Raw genomic sequence first — 27739 nt, 5'->3', positions numbered from 1 at the left:
AAATACTGCAAAAACCAGTTTCTTTTTATATCAATATTTCTCTTTTGGCTGTAAGCAATATCAGTGTTTTTCCTATTAAAAAGGTAAACGTTTATTTTGAAAGGCGAATTACACGATTTCCTCTAAATTTGTGTAAAATAAAATAATGCGGCTCTTTTACATACCGTCCTCGTTGTCTGAGTTTCTCTCTTTATCGTGCATTGAAATAATATGCAGCGCTATGAAAAATGTTCGCAATCATTAACAATGACGAAGTAGTACAGATTTAAAAAATATATATATATACACATAAAAAAAAGTCTGGTGTGGTTTCGCGTTTCGGCGAATAAAGCCGAACGGCAAAGGTTTGTCCCTTCTGGCGCACTGTAGCTGGCTGTTCTCTCGGCTTTTTACGCCCACTTCAGCAAAGAAATCAGGAAAAAAAAAAAAGAAAAAAGTATCAAAACAACGTGAGAGTGGACGTTCCCGTTCCATAGCTGAATCTCTGCCGTGGCAGCGAGTCTTTCCCCACCACCATGGACGGCGTTCCCACTCCCCTGCGGTGCTTCGGCGAGCAGCACCCGGCGGAAATGTTCGTGGATGACGGGGTGGAAACGGTGACTTCGGTGGAGCAGGTGAGCTAGCGCACAGATTAGCTGCGTTGGCTACTTTTTGCAGCTAACGCTGCTCTGTGCTTGGAGCTGGAGGGGAAAGTCGAAAAGGAAGGGGGGAAAAAAAGTGTTTAGATTCACATTTGGATTTAGTTCAGTTGACGAAAAGGTGTTAAAAAAATTTCCCGGTTGTAAACTCTTGTTTTATCCTTTGGTTCGCAAACTTTAGCCTCTACTTAGCTAACAATGGAATCATAATGAGATTAGTTTTTCTCCATGCATGGGACCTGACTGAGCACCATCCCTGCTGTAGCCAGTCTTTGTTTTAAGACTGCATTTTAGCTATAAAGTAATTCTCTAAACCTCTTATTTCTGATTATGCTGCTATTTAATTTTTTTTTTACTGTACATTGGCTCTTAAAAATGTGCACATCCCTGTTAAAAATCCTAGTTTCTGAGTGTGCTTTAATCAGACTGATAAATCATTTTATAACAATATTTTTTATTGTATACTTCCACGTACTTTCTGCTGGTCAGCCATTATTCAGTGTGTCCTGTGTTCCTCCATCACTTAGTGGTTTGGCTCATCCACGAAAAATGGAAAGGTCCAGCAGACATTCCTGTTTCTGCAGATGGGAGCGTCCTCCATCCAACTCTTGTGCAGGTTTTGGTTTCACTAAAGAAAAAGCAGCTAGCAGCTCTGCAGACACACCACCCCACCCCACATCCTGCACACAAACACGCCTGAGTCTAATAACCGGGTCATCATTCAGGCCTAGTTCACATGCAGCAGGATATCTGGGGGAAAACGATACCTTTTTTATGCGGTTAGGGCTTTCGTCCACACGCAAACGGCGTTTTAACACCCTTAAAAATTAATTATTCTTGAAACTCCAGCCAAAGTCTTCGAGCTCGCGTGTGTGCATGAGAAGATAGAGTTTCAGGGTCACATGTGCGGCTGTTATAGACTTAGCCATACAGTGGAGTAAAAAATAAAATAATAATAATGAGGTGCAGATTTCTACGTTGTTGTGGGGATTGACAGTTCTATAAAATATACGTCTAATCACTGTTAAACTGGACAGATTCACTAGCCTAACCTACTCTGGGCGTTTATTTCCAAACTGACAGCGTTTCCTGTCTTCGCCTTGAAATCAAGACTTCAAAGTAAAAGCACACATGGAGCGTTATAAACATAATTTTTTTCCTTTTTGTCTGTCTGTTTTCACAAGCACAGGTGTGCCAATGCGTTGACGTGCAAAGGGGGAAAAAAGCGCTTGGAGATCAGCTGTTTTTGCACAGGCACAAAGCTGTTCATCTGTGCTTTTATTTTGAAGGACTCTGGCTGTAGGTTTTAGCTTTGCTGCACACTGCCCCCTATGCATCTGGCATGTTTAAAATAGCGTACAGATAGTGTAGCTGTAAGACCTTGCTAAAAAAGATCCCGAGTGTGTGTGTACTGTATTATTTTTAAAAACGGTGTGGGGGTAGATATTCGTTCTTATAAATACATGCCTACGTGTGTACAAGGCCTTCTACCTTCTGGTCGGCACCACAGAGCTCTATACGCGAAACCAGCCGCCACAGAGACGGTTTCTTCCCCCGGGGCGTTTCCCACAGCCAGATTAGTCAGCCACACTGCTGCGAAACAAAATAAGAGCATTTGCACTATCGCAATCTTCAAATAAATGAACACATGTAGATGCTGCTGCTTATGTTTATAACTAACTTAATGTCTGTATTCTGTGAGTGCTGTAACCAAAGTCACACAATCATGGCAAATAAAGCCGACTCCCGATTTTACTAATGTGACATACAAGCTGTTACACTTCAGCTTTTACTTTGTAGCAGCAGCTTTTTGATTCAGATGCAGGATTCAGTCCTCTTGCGCTCCTACCTGTCATCAGTAACGGCGAAATACTATGAAATCGGCTCAGTGGGATGAGTAATCGCCTTGCAATCCAAAAGTCGTTGGATTCCTTCTGTCGCATGTCAATATGCCCTGAGCGTCGAACCCCAGCATTGCCCACAGATCTGCGTATCGGTGCATGGATACTTGTGCGATCGGGCGAAGCTTGCCCCAGTGGGCAGTGATTTGAGTGCCCAGTATGTCTAGAAGAAAAGAGCCATTTAGATTCAGCCCATTTACCAACTGACCTGAATCAATGTTCCGTCTTTATAGGATTCTCCTGACATTTGCCTATTTGTGTCCTTTAGTAAAGGCAGCAAAAAAAAAAAAAAAGGATCTCATGACACGAAGGCGTCCATCCGGAGAAACAAATCTGGCGGCACGCAGCGTGAACGGCCACCGACGACGCGACAGTGACATTTTTCCAGAGTTTAGGAATAAAACTGGCCACAGAGGTAGCAAGTAGCCATGTAAAGTGATTTAATTTCACTTAAAGTGAAGTATTATGTTTCTCATTAAACAAGAAGCTACAAAAACTCATTTTCTAGCCAAGTTCAGAGACGCCCTAGCCCAGGGGTGTCAAACTCATTTTGGTTTAGGGGCCGCATACAGCTTAATCTGATCTCAAGAGGGCCACACGAGTAAACTCATTGCAAGATTAAATAGAACTAATAAATGTGGACTTGTTGTTGATTTTTATATTAAATGAATTTCACTTTTACACAATATATTATGAATAACCTCAGCGTTTTTTTAAGAAAAGTATGTGCAATTTCAACAATACTTTTACTCAGTTAAACATTTACTTGTGCATTATGCATAAGAACTGATCACAGTGATTATACAATGTTGAAAAACATTTATTCACATTTTTTGGAACTTAAAAACACTGTCCTGCATGACAAAATACATCAAACAGATAAAAAAAAAGAAATGATTTAAAATTTTCCACACCTGAAGCTTAATCTGCTGATTAAAACACAGCGCCCCTCGTGGACAATATAGGAACTGCATATTTTCAATTAAATAAAGTACATGTTTTTTTCAATAATTGTTTTATCATTCTCTTCCTTTTATCTCCTCTTTCTTTCACCTTTTGTTCTTTTTTCTTCTTGTTCTTCCTTTCCTCTCCTACTTTCCCATTGTAGTGTCCATATCATTTGAGATATTCCCCGCATGAATCATAATAAAAGTATTCACATTCATAAATCAAGCAGAGCACTATGGCAAAAGCAGTGCTGCTCCACTTGTGAAAGTCAAATCTGATGACCTCTTTTTGGCATTAAGACAACAAGAGCTGTATGTTTGACTCCCCTGCCCTACCCTCTAACAACCAGTGTTTCCTCCATTACATGGAAAAACTGCTTGTAGTCAGTCTCCGGCATCGGACAGAAGAGAGTTTGGCCCGACCCTTGTTTTTCAGCTGTGAGGTGTTTTCTTGCACATACTTTCCGTATAGACTCAACTTTTCAATGAGCATTTTTCCAGAAGTCCAGGCCTTTTATTCCCCCCCCCCAACTCTCTCTGGAAAACTTTAGTCCGTTCTTTGTTTTTTCTTTTTCTTTGAGTGTCCAGATTTTTCTCTTAGGAAGTTAAATCTGTGCAGACTGATTGTGCTGCTGTAGGACCCATGATGAGATTTTAGGTTTTTTTTTTGTAAAGAAGTTTTTTTCCAGCATCTTGATGAGGTAAATACGCTTAGAGGGCCAAAACCGGGCGTGTTGGCAGCTGTTTTTAATGTCCTCCGCCTCTTGTAAACGCATTCCAGGAGCACACCAAATTAAATATCTGGGGTTTAAACAAGGCAAACTTTCAAAATGCTGAAATGCTAAACTAGCAGTGTTTTATTCACGTACAACTTGCAAATTGTGCCTGTATGTGGTTTTAGCGGTTAAAAAGGTGAAATACAATTTATTCCACACCAGAATTAGCTTTCCCCCCCCCCCCAACATTTACATTTCTTAAAAAATAAGTATTTACCTTTTTTTTTTATTATTATTATATTATTATTATTATTATTATTATTATTATTATTATTATTATTATTATTATTATTATTATAACAACTTGAAATTTTCAGTGTTGCTCCAATTGATTTTTAAAAAGTTACGTGTCCATGTAAAACCACTAGCTACTTTAAAAAAAATGACCCATCAGATATGCTCCTCCTCTATTTGAAGCCAACATTCAGACTGCCAATAAATGTGTAAGGAAGTGCAAAATTGATATCACAATGATGCCTTATATATAACTTGTGTGTTGTTGCCATGTAAGCAACCCTCCTCTCTGTCTCGGAGTATTTCCAATAAGCGCAAAGCTTTTAGCTCGTAGGTATCCCAGCTGCTGATCACACTCTTCTCTCTATTTTGTCTAGAAAAAAGTGGAGGACACCATTGAAGAAGCCATCAATGTTTACAAGCAGATGCACAGCTTACCGCAGTAAGTTCAGCCACATAAAAAAAAAAAAGAGAAAACCTAAGGTTCTTTGGAGATTTCTATAACAATTGTAGTGCAAATTATCACTTACATGTTTTTAATTTCCAAATGGCATTGTAGCTTAAAGTGTTTTCTTATCAGTATCTGTACATATATTCATAGTACATGCAAACTCTGTTATAATAACAATCATCTGTATATTATGCTATTGTACATATCTCTAAAACTCTATTCATAGTAATATCCACCTGTATTATATTTGGTACATATCCAGCTGTAAATTTAGTTCACAATACTCGTTATCTATATATATATACATATCTGTACATATCTGTAAAACTCTATAGTAAAATCCACCTGTATATTATATTCGGTACGTATCCAGCTGTAAATTCAGTTCACAATACTGGCTATCTATATATTATACTCATAGGACAAATCTATCTGTAAAATTCTGTTTATAATAGTATCCATCTATATATTTATTCAGTAAAAACCCATGTCCTGTACTTCTGGAACCATTGTATATCCTACACTTGCTGTTATTGCACTTCTGGTTAGACCTAAACTGCATTTCTTTGCTTTGTACCTGTGTAATGACAATAAAGTTGAATCTAATCTAATAAAGCATACTTGCAGGACACCTGCTCAGAGAAAACGTTAGCACAACACAAAGGTGTCGGAAAAAAAACGCTGCAGCAACCTGCAGCGTTTAAACGTCTCCTTTTTGTTTTCCAGCTTCTAAAGCAGGGGTCTGCAACGTTTACAGTCTAAAGAGCCGTTTTGCCTACAGGGTTTTGAAAAAAAGACAAGTTATAATTTGTGATAAAGATCTACTGTAGGAAATATGTTGTCATCGTTAAAGAAACGCCATTTTATGTCTATTTTGAGGTTTGAAAAAATAGGATGGATGGGATGTTATTTGTGGATGATGATGTAAAAAAAAAAAAAAAATCATAGTTCCCAACATACTGAAAAAATATTGATTTAAAATTAAATATTACTGGCACTTTTAGTATAATTCTGTTGTGAAAATTAAAAGCAATTAGTCCAAGAAAAAGTTGATAAAATTTATTATAATTACTACATTTAAATACCATAATAAAAATATCATTTTTAATATGGTAAGTTATTAAGAGCCACAGGTTACAGACCCCTGTTCTAAAGCATGGTGACCTTTTTCTGGAGGGCTCTTTCTATTCATCTTTTTATTTATTTCTAAAATAAATTCCACGTGCAGACACCGCACGGCCCTTTTTATAGGAGTTTTAGTCTTTTCTGAAAGTAGGACGTTAGATATTTTACAGAGCTACGTTTAGAAAACTTACATGACAGATGGGTCAAGTGATAGACATCTATCCAGCGGACCGTCTAAGAACACGGCTGGCCGGCTGTGATGTGGCTTTTATCTAAAAACGCCGTGCTGATCGGCCCACGTTTCTCTGCAGCCACCGTCGGCCGTCATCCCTTCTCCGTGTGGGTGACTCATCTCTTTTCTATGACAACCACGGTGTCAGCTGATCGCCGATACCACGGCCTGCGTGGATGGATGTACATTCGGTTCTGTGAGAAAATGAATGTTATGAGTCAGAAGAGGGCTGTGCATTTATTAGGGAGCATCTGTTCTGTGCTTTCAGGGGGCATTATTTCAGGGATTGAGTACATTACACGCTAGAGTGGATTTAAAACGTTGATCTAATACTCCGCGTTTGTATTCGGTGCACTAATGCACCCTGGAAAAGTAGAGGATGCTTTGTCCATCCATCCATCCATCCATGCAGCGAGTGGGTGTTTTTCTTTTAAACCTGACCACTGTAAGATATAGCTGTAGAAATATTTGTTAATTAATCATGAACATTTGTCCCTATGCTTTAAAAGATAAATAATTGTGGACATTTGTCATGAAAAATGCTTGAGAACATCATTTTCATGGGTGAATTATCGCCACACTCCTAGCTGGTTTATATTACACAGAACATGATATGTACTGTTTTTTTTTCCACAGGGATCAGCAACACTTGATGTGGGCTTCAGCTTATAGTGTAAATATAAACGGGTGCAAAATAATGTTTTGCACACTAAGTGAACTTATTGTCCTGTTTCTCTGGCTTTTTAATTTGAAATGTCAGAATCTTCTAAATAGCAACTTTGATATATTGTAGTGTTTATATTCTAGGTAGGTGAGCTCATCAACGTTATCCAGGGATCGAACATGTCATCTGAGCCACCGTCTGCCCTCAACATATGAAAAGGGCGTGATTAACCCTTATCTGACGCCTTGAGCCCGACTGCTATTTGTTTTTCATATTTGCAGCAACAACAACTCAGATAACGACCTCTGACTAACCCCGTGTAGGACAAGTATAATTACAGCGTGGTAGCAAACAATGAATGAAAAGGGCAGATGGAGATCAAGATTAGCTGGGCAAATGCTCCATTATGCTCGCGCGTTTGGTTGTCGTGCAGGTCTGTGCGGACGTCGCATTGGCCCATAGACTCGCTGGAGACGTTTACGCTCAACACAGACATGGGTGCAGTACTCTCCCAAAACACAAGGGGGCAGTACTCAACATAACCAGTGGAAATGCAGAAAACCTAAGAGTAGAAGCAGTTGACGTCGCACATCCAAAATGGCCGCGCACAGTATCGTGAACAATCGTGAAGGATGGTTGGTGTGTTCATGAGAGCTAAACGGACATAAACGGAGGGTTAGAAATGTAGACTATGGTATGATCCCATAGCTCATTAAATAAAAAGGTATAAAAGGCAAGGTAAATTCATTTGTATAGCACATTTCAGTACAGACACAATGCAAAGTGCTTTACATGATTAAAATACAGGGGGAACAAAACAGAATAAAAGCAAGTTAGGAATAAAATGTATAAACAAAATAGAACATGGGAGAATAGAAACTAAAAGCAAATATTAAAAACAGTTGGACTACAAAGTAGTGTTGCACCGATACCAATACCAGTATCGGACAGGGCCCCGATCCAGAACTGAAATGGTGGTATCGGTATCGGAGAGTACCAACAAATAGGGCACCGATACCATTTTGATGTTTGTATGTCACGAGAACGCAGCCTTCTCTCTCCCGACTAGTATTATACATGTTATATAAGTTCATGAAAGTTGCACTATTTTGGCATTTGAGAGCCAAAACTCAGGGTTTACATGAGATTATTCAATTGTTAATGTAATTTTACTGTCTTACTGTTGCACTACTATTATACATGTTATAATTTCACAAATGTTGCACTACTTTGGCCTTTGAGAGGCAAAAGTTTATTCAACTATTGTCACCCGTTCCAGGTAGGCAATAAAAAGTTCTACTACCCTAAATAGTATGCAGTTCTTCATATATACACACACACACACACACACACACATCAATTTCAAACAGATGGTATCGGTATCGGGGCCCAAAAATGGCATCGGTGCAACACTACTACAAAGCGGAACTAGTGATGTTTCAGTAAAACAGTCCAAGGCAATCCTAAACAAATGTGTTTTTAATCTTGATTTAAAGGAACTCAGGCTTTCAGCACTTTTACAGTTTTCTGGAAGTTTGTTCCAGATAAGTGGAGCATAGGAACTAAATGCTGCTTCTCCATGTCTGGTTCTGGTTCTGGTTCTGCAGAGCAGACTGGAGCCAGAAGACCTTAGTGGTCTGGAGGGTTGATGCACTGATAACAAGTCTGTGATGTATTTAGGTGCTAAGCCATTCAGGGATTTATAGACTAACAGAAGTATTTTAAAGTCTATTCTCTGAGATACAGGGAGCCAGTGGAAGGACTTTAGAACTGGGGTGATGTTCTCTACCTTCTTAGTCTTAGTGAGGACGCGGGCAGCAGCGTTCTGGATCGGCTGCAGCTGTCTGATCCACTTTTTAGGCAGACCTGTGACATTTTGCTTTACTAAAAAGAGCTGATTGCTTCACATAATGTGGGTTGTTGTTGTTTTAGACTTGATTGACACAGCAAGTGAAGGAAACAGAAGTCAAAATCATTGTTTCTACCCACAAACTCACCCCTGAAAGTATGCCAATAATACGTGTATGAAACATAGCATGTTCTGCTAGAACAAAGCATTTAGCAAAGCTGTGCCTCTGAAAACTTCTGCCATTTGATGTCAGTACAGGCGAACTTGCTATGCGAGGGCTTCTTTGAATTCGCCCATTTTAAATGAAACTTTTGCCCGCGGTCCACTCCGGTTACACAATCTCAGCGGTGCTTGACCTCGCCCGACGAAGAGGGCAGGGGCGGTTATAAAGTTATCTTAAAGTGTAGTCCCCATATATTCGGCCGTTTGCTGGTTTGCAATGAGGAAGAGATGCAAAGGAAGGTTGCAGGCCGTCCTGATGGTGCACACATGCAGCTTGACATGAAAGCAAACCAGGAGAAAATGTCAACTCAGAATTTTATTCCCCGTTTAAGTTTGTTTACACTGTTTGCATATTCTATTTTACAGACTGGGAGATAAGTGTCTCCTGTTATAAAATGAGCACACATTACATCCTCATACACTTCTGTCATGTACTGTATTTTATCTTCACCTATTTTAATTGCTGTATGCTTTAGTTAAAAAAAAAAAAAAAGTACTTAAGCATATTATTGTTAGTATTTGTGACGTTTGTTTTGTTTATTTTGCTACAATAATCCAAACCGATGCCATGTATAATAGATCAGTGACAGATTTTAGAGTTTGACAGAATATATAAGCTATAAGTAAGCACATCGTGAGCATTGCACAAAGTAGATATGGGCCGGTTACTAGGTTAACGGTATATCGCAATATAAAAGTCGATTTCAAAACCACAAAAAAAAAAAAAAAAAATCTCTCATACCGGTCCTGCGGTATATGCATTATTTTTAAGTTTCGTCCAAGAGAAAGTGGTGGTCAAATCCCTCGGGTCGTGTGCAACAGCCCCTTCCCCCTTGTACCAAATGAGTAACTCTTTTTTTGTAGGTTCAAGTGTCCAGATTTTTTTTTTTTTATCTTCATTTGTTTTTACAACTTTTATTTTTTTCTTTGCATGTTCTATATTTGAAGTCCAAACACTGCAGAAATATCAAACCTTGTTGAATCGTTTGATACTTTAAAATTGATCTAAGAACTCCGGAAATTAGAATAAAACCCTGTGTCTTTTGCGATTAACTTAAAATGATTCATTTTAAAATGCCAATGAATTGGCGCTACATAAATAAAATTCAATTGAAAAATTGAAATGAAATGATCAACGTTTGGAGTCAGTAAATATTTAAGCTGTGCTGTGCCCATTTTTGATGCAACTTTCTGTCCAATGTTTTTTCTTCAGGCCAGCATTATTGAGGGAGCAACATTATCAGTATCTTAAGAAAGGTTTACGTCACCTATCGGATGCTTACGAGGTACAGTAACCTTACATTTCATTGTTTAAGCCTCTGTATAAGTCCATGCACTTGTGTTGGTGCATCTATTGTTTTTTTTTTTTGCTGATGATTGATGTATTACCAGATAATTGTTTTCCCCCGCATGCTAATTTCCTTTATATTCTTCTAAAAGCACCACTAACTGTTTCTGCTGCTTCCGGCAGAAGTGATCCTAACAATACAATCACAGTGGTGGGCACAGCTAACCTAAAAGTTAGCTTCATTAACCCATGTTCTGCTAACTGAAACATTAGCTTGGCTAATGCTAAGACGCTAAACGGTTAAAGAAATTAGCCGAAGCTAGGACTGGGCAGTATAGAGTTTAAGAAAAAAGAAAAAAAAATATAAGATGAGAATATATAGTTTATATCAAGATGGACTTAGGGTCCTCAGCAGGATTCTTTTCCCAGCGTGCATTCATGCAGCTTGAAGAGAGCTTTTCGTCAAGCTAACAGCAGCTAGCGTTAGCTTATATAGTCCGGGAAGATTATAGCTGCGCTGATACACGTTCAAGAGCTTTACTGACCTTTTTATGTTTCAAACATCTGTGTCATACTGACCATTACACTCATCTAATGGGTGTAATGATCTAATTTCTGCGTAATTTTGACAAGTGCGCTGACGAGAACCCTCGGTCTAACCTTGTAATATTATGTATTCCGCCAAGTTATTTTTCAGCTGTTTCTCATATTCATCTACAGCTGTTTGTTCATTTAGGATAAATATTTGATTCAGAAGTGCATTTTTATGATTCCTTTATGTAAAGAAAAACAGATACATTTCGGCATTCAGCCTTAATATATGTCGAGGTATTATTTTTGGTCCATAACTCCCAGCCCTAGCCGAAGCTAACGCTAACCGCCAAGACGAGCGTCACTCGAGGTTACCAGATCCGACCGTTTCCAGGCCAAACTCAACGTAAAAAACGGAACCCTTGTGTAACTTGTTTTTAAAGGGATACAGCTTTTACACACAAGAACACGCCACAAGCAAATAACTCCATTAAAAACAAAATAAACAGGTAACTTACAAAGAAAACTTTTTTTTCTTTGTAAGGGTGCAAATCAGCTTCATAATTGCGTCATTACAATTGGATTACAGATAGAATATTGTCTTGCATTTGTCACACATAATGAAATGGTGTTATGGTGTTAATGCATCTGGTTGCAGTTCCTGCATCTGACCGAGATGTTTTGTTTGTGATGCTGTCACGACTGAATGTTCTCACCACCATGTTTGGGCCTTTATTTGGTCTTCTGCTGCCTCTTTTATCATAAGTGCTGTGTTGTTTTGTTGTTATTTTTTTATGTAGTGTCTGGATGCGAGCAGACCGTGGCTTTGCTTCTGGATTCTTCACAGTCTGGAGTTACTGGAGGAGCCCATTCCTTCTGCTGTCGCCTCTGAGTGAGTCCCACACAAATACACACAGGCGCCCCACCCACTGTAGAAAAACATGGTTTACAGCAAGAGGAGTGGTAACATAACAAAGCCTGCCTGAGAATTCCTATTTTTATGAAATGGAGAAGGAGAAAAACACATTGGTTGTGTAACAGTGGGGAACACATTCACATGCTGCCATCAAGTCACTAAATATTTGATTTCAGTTTCAGACACATTGGCAGCGACGACATATTTAGTCCCAAAACACATCATCCTTGAACATATTTATTTACACGGGTGCAAACTGCACCAGAAATAAAAATAAAACCTAAAAAGTGCAATAAATGGCTTTTTAAAAGTGTATTTATCTTATAAATTATAATATCAAGCTGTAAAATAGTTGTATACGCAGCTGCTCTGTTTGAAATTTAAATGCTTTAATCAAAATGTTTCCATGTTTGCTTTGAATAAAATGAAAAGCTTCTCATGTGCAGCTTTGAGAGAAGCAAAAGTTCTTTGTACTATAAAAACGTGTATTTGTATTGTTTATTGACCTCGTATTGGACTTGTCATTTAGGATAACGCGTAAGTCATGTTTAACCATTGTTTGTTTCCTTTGAAGCCTTAATATGCATAGTAATCAGAACCCTGTTAGTAATTTTAGTCCCTTTTTAGTCTGTGCAGCGTACTGTTTTCTTCTATTTTATTCTGCTCTCAGAAGTAAGTAGCAGTGGTCTTTGAAGCTTAGGGATGGAGGATTTTCCTGTAATTATGTCCGCTCACTAATAATTACAGTGCAGCGCTTTGTGTTTTACAACTGTCTTCAAGCGGTCAGGAGTGAAACACAGAAACTGTCATTTGATTAAAAAAAAGAATTACTGCCTTTCAAAGGTGACGCTCTGCAAACCTCACGGAGCAGCGGACCCTTAGACCCAATTTAATCACCCTATAGCTGATAACTTTTCATTCTTTGATCCATTTATTTGCTACTTTCCAGTTTTCCTCTACATTTGAGCATTTGAGACACGAACCAGCGGTGGTTGGTCAGAGTTAATGGACGCGTCTCTTCCAACTCATCTGGCTCTTGGGATCCTCTCAGTTTTTGTGATTCCCTCTCCTTGCTTAGTTTGATCGGGAGTCTGCGTTCCGTGCAGCGGCGTCTGCTTGCCAGTGAGATATCCTGGTAGGTTTCTGCAGCCAGGGCGGCACAGCTGATTCCACTTTGCCTTTGACAAGCAGAGTATGAAGCTGGGAGAGGCGCTGATGTCATGGCCGGTCGGCGCTGTAGGCTGGTTCCTTGATAGAAGTGCTCTGTTTGAGCTGCAGGAAATCAAGGCCTGGCATTTCTGGTCTGATTTGTGACTGAGAGGCGCGGCTCTTCGACTTGAGGGTTTTATTTTTTGCTGTTGTTGTTGTTGTGGATTCCTTTAAGGCCTTTTTTTGCTGGGTGCTGGGGTTTTTTAAACCCTCGTTTTAAGTTTTAAATCAACCCCCCGTTTCCTTCTATGTTCTCCTTTTTGCGCTGAAGTTACTTTTTTTGCAATTAAAATTGTTGATACTACTTTCTCCAATACACACACAAACACACCTAGACTACCTCTGGGAGCACAACAGTATGTAAAAACCTATATTATAACCTATTTTCAGTGTTTTGCTCAAATGACAATAATGCATCAAGACAGATAATTAGAGTGGATATCACATTATTTTTGCTAATTGTAATTATTTTTTTATACATCTACAGTACTATAAAAGTATTTACACATGAAAGATTTCTTCTTTTGTGTCACACTTAAGTTTCAAATCAAGTTGCTATTTTTTTAATATCAGATAAAGGTAACTGGAGTAAACTAAACAAAAGCAGTTTTCACATGATGGTTTCATTTGGAACATAGCCATACACACCAGCCTGCATGTGAAATTGTAACTACACCCTTTGTTAAATCTCTAATTATATGTGGTGTTTCAGTTTTGGAAAGTTGAGTTGTATTTCTCTAGCAACACCAAGGCCAGAGCTTTATAATAAAAACGGCAGAGCAAAAACACAAAGACCCCGTCTCCCAGTTACCCCAGAAAACCCATCTTTGTGATCTCTGAGACGTTTAGGGAAATATTCAGTGGACTGATGAGAGAAAAGTGCAAAATCATTGGGAACAACTAAAGCTGCGTCCAGACCAAATGCATTTTCTGCATCAAAAACGGCTCAACTTGGACGTTTGTGCACATAAAAGTCAGACGCGCTGTCTGGAGCCTCAACGCTCTGACGGCACATCAGGCAAAGTGGCTCCTGTTGGGAGGAGCTACCCTGTTATTTTCCTCTGCCAGACTCAACTGTGGATGAAATCAAGAGAGCAGCTTGGCTTTATTTACTGAATAATATACAGTCTTCGCCGTGTCTGAATTCACCAGATAATTCAGACCGGTTTTTAGTTTGGCGAGTTTCACCACCCACCAGGACACCAAATAACAATGTTAACATCTCAGTGTTAGCATTTATCAGTGATCTGAAGTAAAAAAATATTTTCCCTTTGGGAAAATCCCCCACTGTGCACATAGCAGAGTCTCTGATTGGTTCACACCCGGCGTCCAGCTGCAAAAGTTCAGATTTTTTAACTCTGGCGTCCAGAAGCACTTAACCCGCATCAAACCAAATTTGCAGCACAAAACGCGCTGAAATCCTCCAAATCCGCAGCCCTTTATGCTCGATATGCTGCGGTCTGAACGCAGCATAACAGCATTTCAGAAAAACAATTAGGAAAAGCCACTGAATGACAAAGATGTCCAAATTTTTGACTTGTAGTGTGTGTATGCAATCATATTTACTCCAATTAGACTTAGACAAATGAAATTTCGTTGCATACAGTTTATGACAATGTAATGAGATTGCATTTGAAATAAAACATTACAATATAGAGTGATAAGAATGTAACAGTGCAAGAGATTTTTTATTAAAGTGTGCAGAAGAATGTTCAACCATGTTTATAGTACAAAGATAATGGTGCAAAACGGCATTAATTTGAAAAGTTCAATATTGTGTACTTTTAAATTTCAATGGATCATAAAAGTTCAGCAATGCAAAGCAATGATGCAAAATGGCCATAAAGTTCAGTTCTGAGCATGTGTGATGCAGAGTCCAGTTTAGACCTTTACCTTCTTATTTAAATTTGTAAAAGGGGGGAAAACACTTTTCCACAGCAACGTTTGCAGGTGAAAATCCTTATTTTAGAAAAATAAAGAAGATAAACTCCAAATCTGCTCTCTCCTCAGAGTATGTCAGTTTCTGGCACACTGTCAGAGCCCAACAGGGGGTTTCGCTGGAGGACCGGGGCAACACGCCCACCTGGCACCCACCTACGCTGCCGTCAACGCCCTCTGCATCATCGGCACAGAAGAGGCCTACGCCGTGATAGACAGGTACGACCCTCGACACACAGCTGTGTGCTAAAAATTAAAAAATAAAAGTTGTTTTCCTGATGCACATGAACAGATCTGAAGCCAAAAAAATAATAATACTCCAAACAAGGCAAGACAATTTTCTCCTGGTTTGGTTAATATTCTGTGTCTGCATTACTATGAAGCTACCGTTAAATTGGCATCTGTGGAAGTTGATGCTTTGATGGGTTAAAGTGCAAACATTTCCACGACTTCATAACGACGACTGTGTGTGTCGATGCTTGAAATTCAGACCTTTAAATCCCTTTTTTAGCGCAATCAAATTTATTTTCTGCAGGATTCTCAACCCCTGGCAGGTTTCCCTGCTATCAAAGCATGAGAGCATTAAGATATAGTGAAAACATGCTTTTTTTTAAATGTATTCCTTTACATTTTCTATGACTAACATGCCGAATTTTATTTATTTTTACAGCTAATTTAAGACTCTTTCTTTCGAAAATAATTTCTGTCCTTTTTCTTCCCGCTGTTGCAACCTTCCTCAGGGAGAAGCTTTTAGATTTCCTATGGTCATTGAAGCAGCCAGATGGCTCCTTTGTGATGCACGTTGGAGGGGAGGTGGATGTCAGGTAATAGTGCTGAATAATCAGCAAACCCTACCTTCTGTTTTCTGTTCTCATGTATACATTTCAGTCCTTTTTTCTTTTCTTTCCACGATGAAAAGTAGAGAAATTTAAATGCTCCCATATCACAAAAGGGGGCTGCACAGTGTAGCACTGTTTTATGTCCCCATTGCTTTAATAACAGTCTTATTAATTAGGATGACAACTTTTAATTTCCCCAAGTAAAAAGTGCTTTATAATCTGAATATAGATCTGAAAAAACAACTTTAAATGCTGAAAGAAAGAGAAGCCAAAAGGTAGCATGTGTGTTTTTGTGGGTTTAGACAGTGGAATGTGGTTATTGTGCATTTTTGATGTGATGGATTGATATTGTTTTGATTGCTTGATGATTAAAAGGGCTCATAGGAGGAGTGTCTGTGTTTTTTTTTGTTTGTTTTGTTTTTTTCCCTACAAACTGGTTTTCGTGCGGGAGTCTGTTCATACACTACATTTAAAATAGTTTGCAGTCGTGGAGAGAAACCAGAATTGGACGTGCAACAGTGGATCCTAAAAGTGAAACCGGAACAGAAGCACGGTTGTGTTTTTTTAAAAGAAGACAAAACAAAATCCATGCAAAGAAATTCATTAGGAAAACTGCAGGATGCAGAAAAGTTGCTCACATTTGTCATCACTACAGAAAAATGAGGGAAAATAGGAATATTTCTCCGTCAGTAATATAAGTGTCTGCTATTTTATTTATAAACGTTGATTTATAAACTATAAAATTCTTGGTGATTTAACTTCCATGTAACCCACTGAACAAATATTTAGTTAACCACCATAAAAGCCTTGAGAACAGGCATTACAGCCCTGGATAATTGAACTACATTCCCCTGTAATGCCACATTTCTTGTTTTTCCTTTTGAAGCTGCAGGTTTGATGCCACCTCATGTTTTCTAATTGATTGACGTCTGTTAATTGGACTGGCCGTAATTTTAAACTTGTTGATCTGGAACCAGCTCACCTGTCTTTGCATTTGCGGTTGCCGTCTCGGTGAAACAATAAGCTGCCTTATACCTCCAGTATAGGGCAACATGACCGCGTCGGGTATTTGGATGCATTCGAACTGATGCCCAGTAATGATTAATTGGGCCTAATACCACAGTTTGAAAAATATCCCCTTATTATGATGCATTAACCACCATTCTTTAAGTGCATTCTGGCTTGTATTTAGCCTTTTGGGGCTGCCATCGGACCCTTAGACCTAATTTAATCACCCTACAGCTGATAACTTTTCATTCTTTGAGACATTCATTTTGATAGTTTCCAGTTTTCCTCCACATTTGAGCATTTGAATCTAAGTGAGATGTGGTTCGGAACAGCGTCTGGAATAAAACAGTTTACGTGTCCTAACAAAGTTAAAAACTACCATATCTTTCCAAGAGAAAAAGTAAAGGAGTGCCTCCTTTTTAGATTTAAAGAGACGACACCAAAACGTGTCGTTCCCAGACGCACCTCAGAACAGGGAACATGGCAGCAAATTGACAAGGGAAACAAACCAAAGCATTGCAGTTCCACTTTATATAAATGTGAAAAGGGAGAACGGAAAAGCATGATATGTTCTCTTTAAATGGTAAAGTCGGCAAAACTAAAATATGCGATCCCTGACAGGCATATAAAAGTCAGTCCTTATCCTTTAAGGGCTAAGTATGTTTGTTCCTTACTGAGTCTCCTGTTTTTTTTTTTTTTTGTTTGTTTTTTTTTTTTTAGCAGGGAAGAAAAGATTGCATTTATTATGTTTCAAAAGCAGTGCTCTGATGCAAAATGTTTTGACTGCAACGTTGCTTTATCTAAAATCCGTCAAACGGAGGCTCTCTGTGACCCGCCGGTTCTAAAGACTTAGACAACTTTTTACAGAACGAAATTTCGTTGCATACAGCTTGTAAATTGCAGTAAAATTAAATTACAGTATAAGGTGCAGCAGTGATTTAAAAGTAAAAACAAGTGAAATGTAGACAATGCAGGAGAAAGTCACAGCGTACAGGTGAGTATTTTTAAAAAACATTTGTATGCAAACAGCAGCTTCAATAAAAAGCAAAACCTCGGCCCCCTTTCTATTTATTTTTTATCATTTTTGTTAAAGCTTTAGTTTGTTTCGGTTAACAAAAACAAAAAAAATGACACGAGGTTTTTAAATTTAACACGTGAACATGAAATACACAGATAAGCGTCTGGCATGGTTTGCGGGCTAAATGACGGCCATGTTGGTCTGAGTCAGGTTCCTGTTTTCTCTTCCAGGAGCGCTTACTGCGCAGCTTCTGTCGCGTCGCTCACAAACATCATGACGCCTAAACTGTTTGAAGACACGACCAACTGGATCCTCAGGTACCGCCGTAACGTCACCACAGGAGCTCGTTTTAGCTGCCAGCATCTATCCTGATTTCCATTTTTTATTATTATTTTTTGTGGTTGCAGCTGTCAGAACTGGGAGGGCGGTCTGAGCGGCGTTCCAGGCCTGGAGGCACACGGCGGTTACACTTTCTGTGGCATGGCCGCCCTCGTCATCCTGGGCAAAGAGCACATGCTGGATCTGAAGGCTTTGCTAGTGAGCGACCCCTCTTCTCTCTCTAGCTTCAGAGCTGGTTGTTTGGTATGAAGTACACTGCAAAAAGAGAACTAAAAATAAGTAACATTTTCCTGAAATGAGTGTATTTGCACTTGATTTGAGCACTTAAATAAGATTATCTGCCGATGGAATAAGTCTTTTTACCCCTAAAATAAGATAATTAGATATACTGCACTTGAAATAAGATGATGGAGATGAGTTGTTCCTATTTTAGGTGCAAAAATCTTATTCCACTGGCAAATAATCTTCATTACCTGCTCAAATCAAGGAAACATACTCTCATTTCAAGACAATTTTTCTTATTCTTAGTTCTATGTTTTGCAGTGTAATCTAGGTTATGTAGCTCGCATTGAGCTTGTCCTGCATTTTGTGGTAGAAAGAAGCAAAAATGCAACAGCTGCACTTTAAATAAACGTATTTAGACGCACAATATTTATTCTAGATGCATTCCTCTTCTGTGCATCAGGAGTGGATGAAAACGACATTTAATGGGCTTTAGTACCGTTGGTCTGATGCGACATTCTGCAGCTGCTTATTTCAGAGAATCAGTGAAAAGTCAATTATCAGTAGGCTTCTCTACAGCAGTTTTATGAATCTACTACAGTTTGTGTGATGCTAGCATGTTAAAATATCGTTCTTCAAATGCCCCCCTGCTGCGACAGCCGTCCTGCTGCAGCACGCATGCAAATGCTAAGCAGTTATGGTTCAAATTTGCATTTAACGAGATATCTGGTAAAATTGTGTCTGGTTGTTTCAGCTGCCATAAAATTGTTAAATATTGCAGAATTTTCTTTAAAATATCCCTGCAAGATATTTTGTTAATGGTTTGGATTAAAAGGTGAAAAGCCTCTTGAGACCCTTCGGTCACATTTACACAAAATATCAGTGGGAAAACCTGAAAGGAAATCATGAAGGTACTTGCAGTATTTATGTTTAAAGCAAACAAAGCTGAAATTATTTCAATTATACAATTCTGTACACACTTTGTGCATACAAAATTGGCTGTTTTATTGGCTGTTTTATTATATTTGTTCTTTTGTACTTTCTATAGAAATTGTTAAGAAATGACATTTTTGGAAATTTTTATATTTGTGACTGTGTTTTTTACTGTATGTTTTTAATGTGGACCCCAGGAAGACTAGCTGTTTGCCATGGCAACAGCTAATGGGGATCCTTAATAAAAAATTACAAATTTACAAAATTACAATAAAGATATCTATCTATCGATCTAAAAGGGTGTTAATCAAAGTCATAAAGGTGCATTCTGCCAGTTTTTTTTATTATTTTTTTTTACCCTGTGTGCCAAAACTCTGCTACTCTTAATGCAGGTAAACTGAAGCTGTAACATAAATATTTAACATAAGCTGAATGGGGTCCTGTTAAATCACATATTAAAATCAATAAACTGAAAATGATCACGTTCACTGAAAAAAGAAAAGTCCATCATCTTTGTATTGGTATATAATGAGGATGATCCGGTCTTTACCAGCATGTAAAATTATTTAATGTAACGCCAGGTGATCAAAAACACAACAGATTCCACTCTGAAGTCTTTTTTATTTATTTTTTTTATTATTTTTCTGGGTTTTTAACGGCACTAGTGGCTCGTTTTTCGGCCGGGCTCCATCCCCTGTACCATCGCAGCACGACCCCACTCTTTATTATATGTTAAAGCAAAAAAAAACTGGCACAGCTGTGTGTAAAAAAAGAAACCCTCTGATTCAGTAACTTGTAGATCCACCTTTAGCTGAATTATTTGTTTTCAGTCTGACGCCGTCCAGCATATTTGGTGCGTTTTTGTCCCACTCTTCATTATAACATGAATGCTTTCATCCATGGAGGTTTCTCAGGCTCTCATTTCTGCACAGCTGGCTTCAGGTTTAATTACGGATCCTTGCCACCACGACTGCAGTGCCTTGATTTTTTTCTTTCCTATTTTTTTCCCCCATTCTTTCATCCCTATAGATTGCCTTATATTTGACTCAAACATATTTTATGACGGGGAAGTCAAAGATAAGAAACCGTGGTCATGTTCACTTCCCCAGCGCCATCGTAGCACACCATAAAGATTTCTTTTTGAGTCATAACGTATTAAGCAGATGTGAGGTATTTGTTTTATAACCTCTAACTAAATTTGTGTCGCAGGATGGCCTCCATTGTTTCTAAAAAGTTTGGTTCATCTATTTTCTATCAAAGCTAAACAAAATTAACACCAATTTCTTTTTTTTTGTTTGATTTGCAAGACATTTTTTCCCCCCACTTTGGATGCAAATTGATCTTAAAAGCAATTTTCAGCCGCTCTCTTTCCTAAGCTTCACCTCCTGTGAGTCAATAAGCTAAACCTCAACGCAGAAGAAGCTGGATCAAAGTTTTAAACTCAATATCCCTTCGATTTTCAGTCCAAGCTTAGCTAATCAAACCTGTCCTCTCTGTGGGGAAACTCCCCCCTCTGTCTGATGTAGAGTAATGCTCTGGTGTTTGTTTGGCTTTAAAGGGGATTTGTCTTTATTTGGAGCGGCGTTACTGTTGATTTTGATCTGACTGTGTCGTCTCTCCTCCAGCGCTGGGTGGTCAGCAGACAGATGCGATACGAGGGAGGCTTCCAGGGTCGCTGCAACAAGCTGGTGGACGGCTGCTACTCCTTTTGGCAAGCTGGACTCTTGCCTCTACTCCACAGAGCCTTATTCAACGATGGTACCTTTCCACGTTGATTTATGATATTATGCATACTTAGGGTAGTAGAACTTTTTATTGCCTACCTGGAATGGGTGACAATAGTTGAATAAACTTTTGGCTCTCAAAGGCCAAAATAGTGCAACATTCGTGAAATTATAACATGTATAATAGTATTGCAACAGTAAGACAGTAAAATTACATTATTAATTGAATAATCTCTTTTAAACCCTGAGTTTTGGCTCTCAAATGCCAAAATAGTGCAACTTTCATGAACTTATATAACATGTATAATACTAGTCGGGAGAGAGAAGGCTGCGTTCAAGTGACATACAAACATCAAAATGGTATCAGTGCCGTATTTGTTGGTACTCTCTGATACCAATACCACAATTTTAGTGCTGGATCGGGGCCCCGTCCGATACCGGTATCAGTGCAACACTAATTTTTAAACAACCTTTTGTACTGTTAAATACATTAGCTATTTTTTATTTATATATATATATATATATATATATATATATATATATATATATATATTAGAGATTTGATAGAGATTAGACCCTCATTCTGGATAAAGCAAAACTCTATGTAACCCTCTAATTTTAGCTGATTTGGCTTTTACCTTACTTGAATGTATAAGTCGCATCAGATTATAAGTCGCAGGATCGGCCAAACTATGAAGAAAAGGTCTAAAAAAACACGGTAAATGCCAACCGGCATAGCTTACCTGGACGTCTGGAAAGCAGCTTCATGTCCAGTTACTTCATGAGTCCAGTTTTAGTTTTTATGTTCCTAAAGATGTTTTTTTTTTTCTCAGAGTAACCTGAGACCTCTGCCTGGTCTCCTCAGTTCTCACCTGGCTTGTGCACGGCACACCCTCAGGTGAACCTCGTTGACCTAATCAAGGCAAAACACACCTTTCCACGGTGGTGCATTTGCTTGCTGCAGGACATTTGAGCACCAGACCGAGGACAGCTACTCTACATATTGTTTGTCAGCCAAAATGTAGGGAAAGTTCCCGTTACAACTTAAATACCAGAGAAGCATTTACCTTTATAGACCCCAGCTGTACCTGAATGTGTGCGTACCTGGTACCGCCTCACGTTCTGCCCTCTACACCCCCCGATTCAACCATTAATGGTCAATGCAAACGCCTCACGGTTTCTTAAGGTAAAATGGGTCAGAAGATCGTTTTTTGTTTTTTTTTCATGGTGAAATGGCAACCACTGACAAAAAAAAAACAAAGAAACTGTGAAATCAAAAATTCCAGATAGGAATTTATTGAATGTATAAATCAGAGGTTAAACCCACAGGTGTCCACGTTACAAGACAGTGTTAAATAGTTAACTTGATTGCAGTTTTTTTAAACGGAGGCGAGGAACCGTGCTAGCATGATGTGTAAATGTCCGAACTCTGCATGGATCGGTTAAATAAAGGGTAGCGTAAATGGGGCTTATGATTGCAGTGTAATATGAAGTGAAATTGAAGGTTTGGCTGCAGTTCACTACTTAACCGTCTGCGTCACCGGTTAGGAGCGTACGCCTGGATCAGAGCTGCCGTGAGGTCCGCACCTTTTCCCGTCAACTTTACACTTTTTTTTATTTTTTTTTTAATAGATCCCAACTTTTCCATGGAAAGTAGCGTACGCACGTTTCAGGACCCGTTTGTGTGTACGCAAGCTTTATAAACGAGGCCTCTGATTACTGGACTCTGGTGTGGTAAAGCAGGGACTAGGGCTGAACAATTAATCGCATTTTCAATATAATCGCGATTTTAAAAAACGCAATTTCCCAATCGCAGAGTCTGCAATTTTTGGCTATGTAACAATTAGGGAATTAGACACGTCCATTAGGTGTTGGTAAAATGTTTAAAGTGGGTTTGCCTCCACATGGAAGGGAAGACAGTTGCAGCAGTGAGATAATCTAATTTTATTACTTGTTTTAGAGTTTGTATAATCATACCTAGCATTAAGTACTGGTCAGTTTAATACATAGACTTGCTTGTTGGTTGCACTTCATCTTCAACAAGGATTGATGTCCAATTAAATTAAAAGCTGTTCTCTTGAATAATATTCTGATTAATAGAAACATTAAAAATTCTTGTTTAAAATAGTCCTTGTTTACAAACATCTTTATTTAGAGGCCATTTTTGTTGCTTGTGGTTAATGCAGAGAAAAGTCAAAATTGCAATTTTGGTTGAAATATATTGTAGGCACAACGCAATCATTTCTGCTTCGAGTTTAGATGCTGTGGGTCTTTTAGCAGCTAATTTGCACAGCGAGGAAACAAGTTGATTTATTGTTTGTATATGTTTAAAAAGACATGATAAATTAAACTGGAAAGAAAAAATCGCATTAAATCGCAATATTAAGAAAAAAAATCACAATTGGATTATTTTCCAAAATCGTTCAGCCCTAGCAGAGACGGCTGTAAAAGTCGCAGGAGAGAGTTTAAGGCGCCTGGTCTAGAGTCTTCAGCGTCTCGGGCCAAATCCATCCACAATCACCTTCTCCTCTGTGGTCTCTTAAGAAGCAGTTAAATACTTTTTTTTTTCTTTAAATGGGCCTCTTGTTGAATGTTGATTTTTTTATTAGGACTTTAGGATAGGCACCTGCACCCCTCGCAAGCCCAATAGAGATAAGCGTGTCGGAAAATGGATGGATGGATGGATTATGACTTTATCTTATTTATTTATTTTTAATTAAAATTGTCGTTTTATTGGTTTTCTGGGCATGGCGTTGTCAGTGAAAGGCGCTCAATAAATATACTTTACTTGCTTACTGTGGAGGATAGGGTGACCAGATTAAAGAGATCCTCAAAGTGCTCCTTCCACCACCCGACGGTGTCGTCAGTCCAGACCCACAGACCCACATTTCGACTGTTTAGGAACTCCTCTTGTTGAAACATGAAGCAGTTTCTTTTTAAATCTTGTAATAATTTCACCTGCTTTCACTTCAGTGAGACGTAAACGGCTGCGACTGGCGCTGTTCGTGTGAAAGAGCCGTTCAGGGCAATGGTTTCAGTTTCATTTAACAATTTTAAGCAGCGGCGGCGTACTTTCATCGCGGAGCTGAAATTCAGTTTAAGACCGAAGAACTCCGCTCTGGTTATTTGAGTCGTCGTGGTTTTTTCTGCTGTGCGCGTTTTAACGTCCAGCTGTGTCCGTTTTTTTGTGTGCAGGAGAGTCGGAGCTCAGTCGGCAGCGGTGGATGTTCGACCAGCAGGCCCTGCAGGAGTACATCCTGCTGTGCTGTCAGAGTCCAACGGGGGGCCTTCTGGATAAGCCCGGCAAGTCAGTACCTCACCACGTGTCGTCACATCCATGCAGTCAGCGACCATCAGACGGGACTCATGTGATTTCCTCCGTCTCCCTGTGTGCAGATCCAGGGACTTCTACCACACGTGTTACTGCCTCAGCGGCCTCTCCATAGCACAGCACTTTGGGAACATGGAGCATTACCACGAGGTGGTCCTGGGCAAGGAGGAGAACCGGCTGGTGAGTGTGGAGGGAGGGTGGAGCCAGCGAAGGACGGCTGATTGAGCCACGACTCAATGTTGAGAACAGATTCAAAAGCTTTTGATTCTGGCAACTGATGCTGGGGGGTTAAAAGACCGTAAGTGGGCCGTTCACACTGCCATGAAAGACTGATATGGGTCGCACATGGACAGAAAAGTTGGATTTGAGTCGTAGCTTTCGTCCGGTTAATATCAAATGTGTCTTGCTGTTTTTTTTTCCCCCAAAGGTCACTTGATACGAATAAGAATTCCTTTATTGTCCCACAGTGGGGAAGTTCAGGTGTGACGGTGGCAAAGACACGGACATTTACGCACCATTATTAGCAATGGGGGGGGAAAAAAGAGCCAACCGGTCTAATCTAAAGTCGGCTGTAAAGAAACTCCAAGAGTAGAAGAGTAAATACCAGAGTAAATATTGAACAAAGGAAAAACTATTTGACAGTGGGAGAAAAAAAAAATCCAGCCTATTAGCATAACACACAATAATTGAACGTGCAATATTTACATAACGTACGATAATACAGTATGTGGTAACGCTTTATTTGAAGGGGTGTACATAAGACTGACATTACACTGTCATAAACATGACATAACACCTGTTATGACCATAAATGACTCTTTATGAATGTTTAGGACTGTTGTCATTAATTGTCATTTGGTAAATTATGACACTATTAAAACACAGTTGACATGGTTTAAAATGTCTTTATCACAAGCCCTTAACTTGTCTCTGTTAATGTCAAGTTGTCATAACAAAGACATTTTAAACAATGTCAACTTTGCTAGTGTCATAATGTCATAATTTACCAAATGACAATAACAGTCCTAAACATTCATAAAGAGTCATTTATGTTCATAACAGGTGTTATGTCATGTTTGACAGTGTAATGTCAGTCTTATGTAGACCCCTTCAAATAAAGCCTTACCCAGTATGCATAGTATATGTATATACTATGCATATTGTATATACATAAGGAAGTATCCTTGTTAAAACGGCTGAACTGCGTTCCATTTGTAGTGCAAGCAGAAGTTGGTGTTTTCCCTGGGCTTTTTGCACAATTCAGATACATTATGTAGTTTACATGAAAGTAGAGCAGCTCTAAAATGTTTTCAGTTTACTGGGAAGTTACCGTCAGTCGGCTTTCTGTGCCAACCCATCAGCTGCTACGTTAAAATGGTGCGATTACCAAGGATTCCAGGAGTGGCAAAAAAACAGTTTGCATCGCATAAAGAAATAAAATGTCTATGACGGTACACGGCTCCAGATGTTTTCAGAAAACTAGACACGGGTTGCACAATGACTTTATTCTTATTTTTTTAGGCTCCGACTCATCCAGTTTACAACATCGGTCCTGAGAAGGTGGCTCAGGCCTTGCAGCACTTCTGCCGGCTGCCCGTCCCCAGCAGGCCGGCGGGACCTCCTGCCGACTCGGCACCATCAGAACCGGCTTCTGGCGGGCCTCAGTCGTAGGTCGTCCCCCCCCCGGTAGCATCGCTTTCAACCTGCAAACTCTGCGGTACTGGACCCGATCCAAGTAGGGAGTGGATGAAATAAGGGAGCGGACCCACAGTCGAGACAGGGCTGGAGTTTAGGAGCATTTTTTATTTTATTTTATTTCCCTGCAGACAGCTCAACATTATTGTCTGGACATTTTTTAATCCAGATGTATTCTTGCTTGTTGCAGACTTTTTTTTTGGTCCTATAAAAAAGGAAATTGTAACTTTGTAAGATTTCAGTATCACCTGACTTAATAAAGGTTTATACAGCAGTTGTCATAATGGTGCCGTCACGTGTTTGAATCCTGAAACAATCAATATACCAGATTTAAGAGCCTTTCCTATAGTTGATTTAAGGTTGCCTGCAGATTTTTTTTTTTTTTTTTTTTTTAAAAAGCAGCACATTGAAGACTCCAGCAGCAGACCTTGTTCATAGGGTTTCTACACATTTTAAGTCTTCATTTTTAAAAGGTAACCCTAGGGAGAAACCAATCCTGAATGGACGGACAAAACCTTTTAGACCTCAGGAAGTCCAGAAATAAAAACATTTTCTATTTCCCAGGTTCCATATTTAATGCCTGAGCCCAAGAGCAAGTCTTGAAGAGTGTATAATTTAAGTAGCAACCCTGTTAAAACCCAAACGTACAATAAGATCCACACTGTGCAAACGACAGTACAAAATACGCCTTTTGCAAATTCTCAGTTAACTGGGTCACAGCAACCACAAACTGCCTTAAATCGGAGACAACCGGACCTCCGCTCAGTTTTTCTACAGAACGTTTCCGACACGTCACACTAGAGCAGGGGTTCCCAAACTTCTCAGCCCGAGACCCCCAAAATAACAGCACCAGACCGGTGACCCCCTTTTAGCAGATTCAGGGGTGTTTTTTTCCCCTTTTGGAAATTAGGAGAACAAACTCATGAAACTGCAAGAACAAAAGTAATTTTCTGGGAATTCCAAAAAAAACACTTGTGAAGTTATACTATTGGCTTCACAATTAAGGAAATATTTAATCTTTTTAGCAAATGAGCATCACTTTATTAGTATCAGGACTTGAAATGAAATGTAAGAAAGTGAGTGACTTTCTCGTAATTTAAACAAAAAAAACAAAAAAAAAAGCACCACGGCAGGGATGTCCAAACTTTTTGGCACGTGGGCTGAAATTCAGATCAAAAGTACTCAAGGGCCAAAAAATGGATAACGATAAATAACCCAAAAGTGATTTTTATTTGCTTTACAAAATATAACTAAATGATTCAGATTTTCTGACGGAAATGGATGTTAAATCCCAGTAGATTCAAAGTTAAAAACGGGTTTTGCACATTTGCTTTATTAAAAGATGGTCACCTGTTAGACTAGATTTAAAAACAAGACTTTATTACTTTTGCTCTAGCCTTATGAGACCAGGATTTGGGCCGGTATTTATTTATTTAACACATGCTGTATTTAGCTAATTTTAAATGATTTTGAAAAAACGGCTTTTAATGCACAAGTTGGCATCTGAGTTAAATTCCACAGACAAATGTGGTCATATTTACTTTTAAATTAAACAGCAAGTGTGGTTATTAAAACGGTAATACATTGTGTTTTACCCAACATTTTCAGTTGTAAGATCTTAACACGTCTGTATTAATTTTAACCTAATAAAAATAAAACGTTTCCATCTCCATTAGCCAAATCTTTTCAGTAGACCAAATCTTTCTTGA

General features: G+C 38.9%; 1 protein-coding gene across 1 annotated transcript; it reads left to right on the top strand.

The window, feature by feature from the left end:
• Window positions 1-367: 367 nt before the first annotated feature.
• On the top strand, window positions 368-26314 carry fntb (farnesyltransferase, CAAX box, beta). The gene is made up of 12 exons (XM_012877173.3): window positions 368-614; window positions 4874-4938; window positions 10253-10325; window positions 11659-11750; window positions 14994-15140; window positions 15662-15745; window positions 18017-18103; window positions 18194-18323; window positions 20906-21038; window positions 24200-24311; window positions 24401-24515; window positions 25857-26314. The coding sequence occupies exons 1-12, from the start codon at window positions 516-518 to the stop codon at window positions 26004-26006; spliced, it is 1287 nt and encodes a 428-aa protein (XP_012732627.3). The 5' UTR covers window positions 368-515; the 3' UTR covers window positions 26007-26314.
• The last annotated feature ends 1425 nt before the right edge of the window (window positions 26315-27739 follow it).

This window comes from Fundulus heteroclitus, chromosome 15 (genome assembly GCF_011125445.2).
Source record: "Fundulus heteroclitus isolate FHET01 chromosome 15, MU-UCD_Fhet_4.1, whole genome shotgun sequence".
Lineage (NCBI taxonomy): Eukaryota > Metazoa > Chordata > Actinopteri > Cyprinodontiformes > Fundulidae > Fundulus > Fundulus heteroclitus.
The sequence above is the reverse complement of the archived record's forward strand: the minus strand, read 5'-3'. Positions and strand labels throughout refer to the sequence as shown.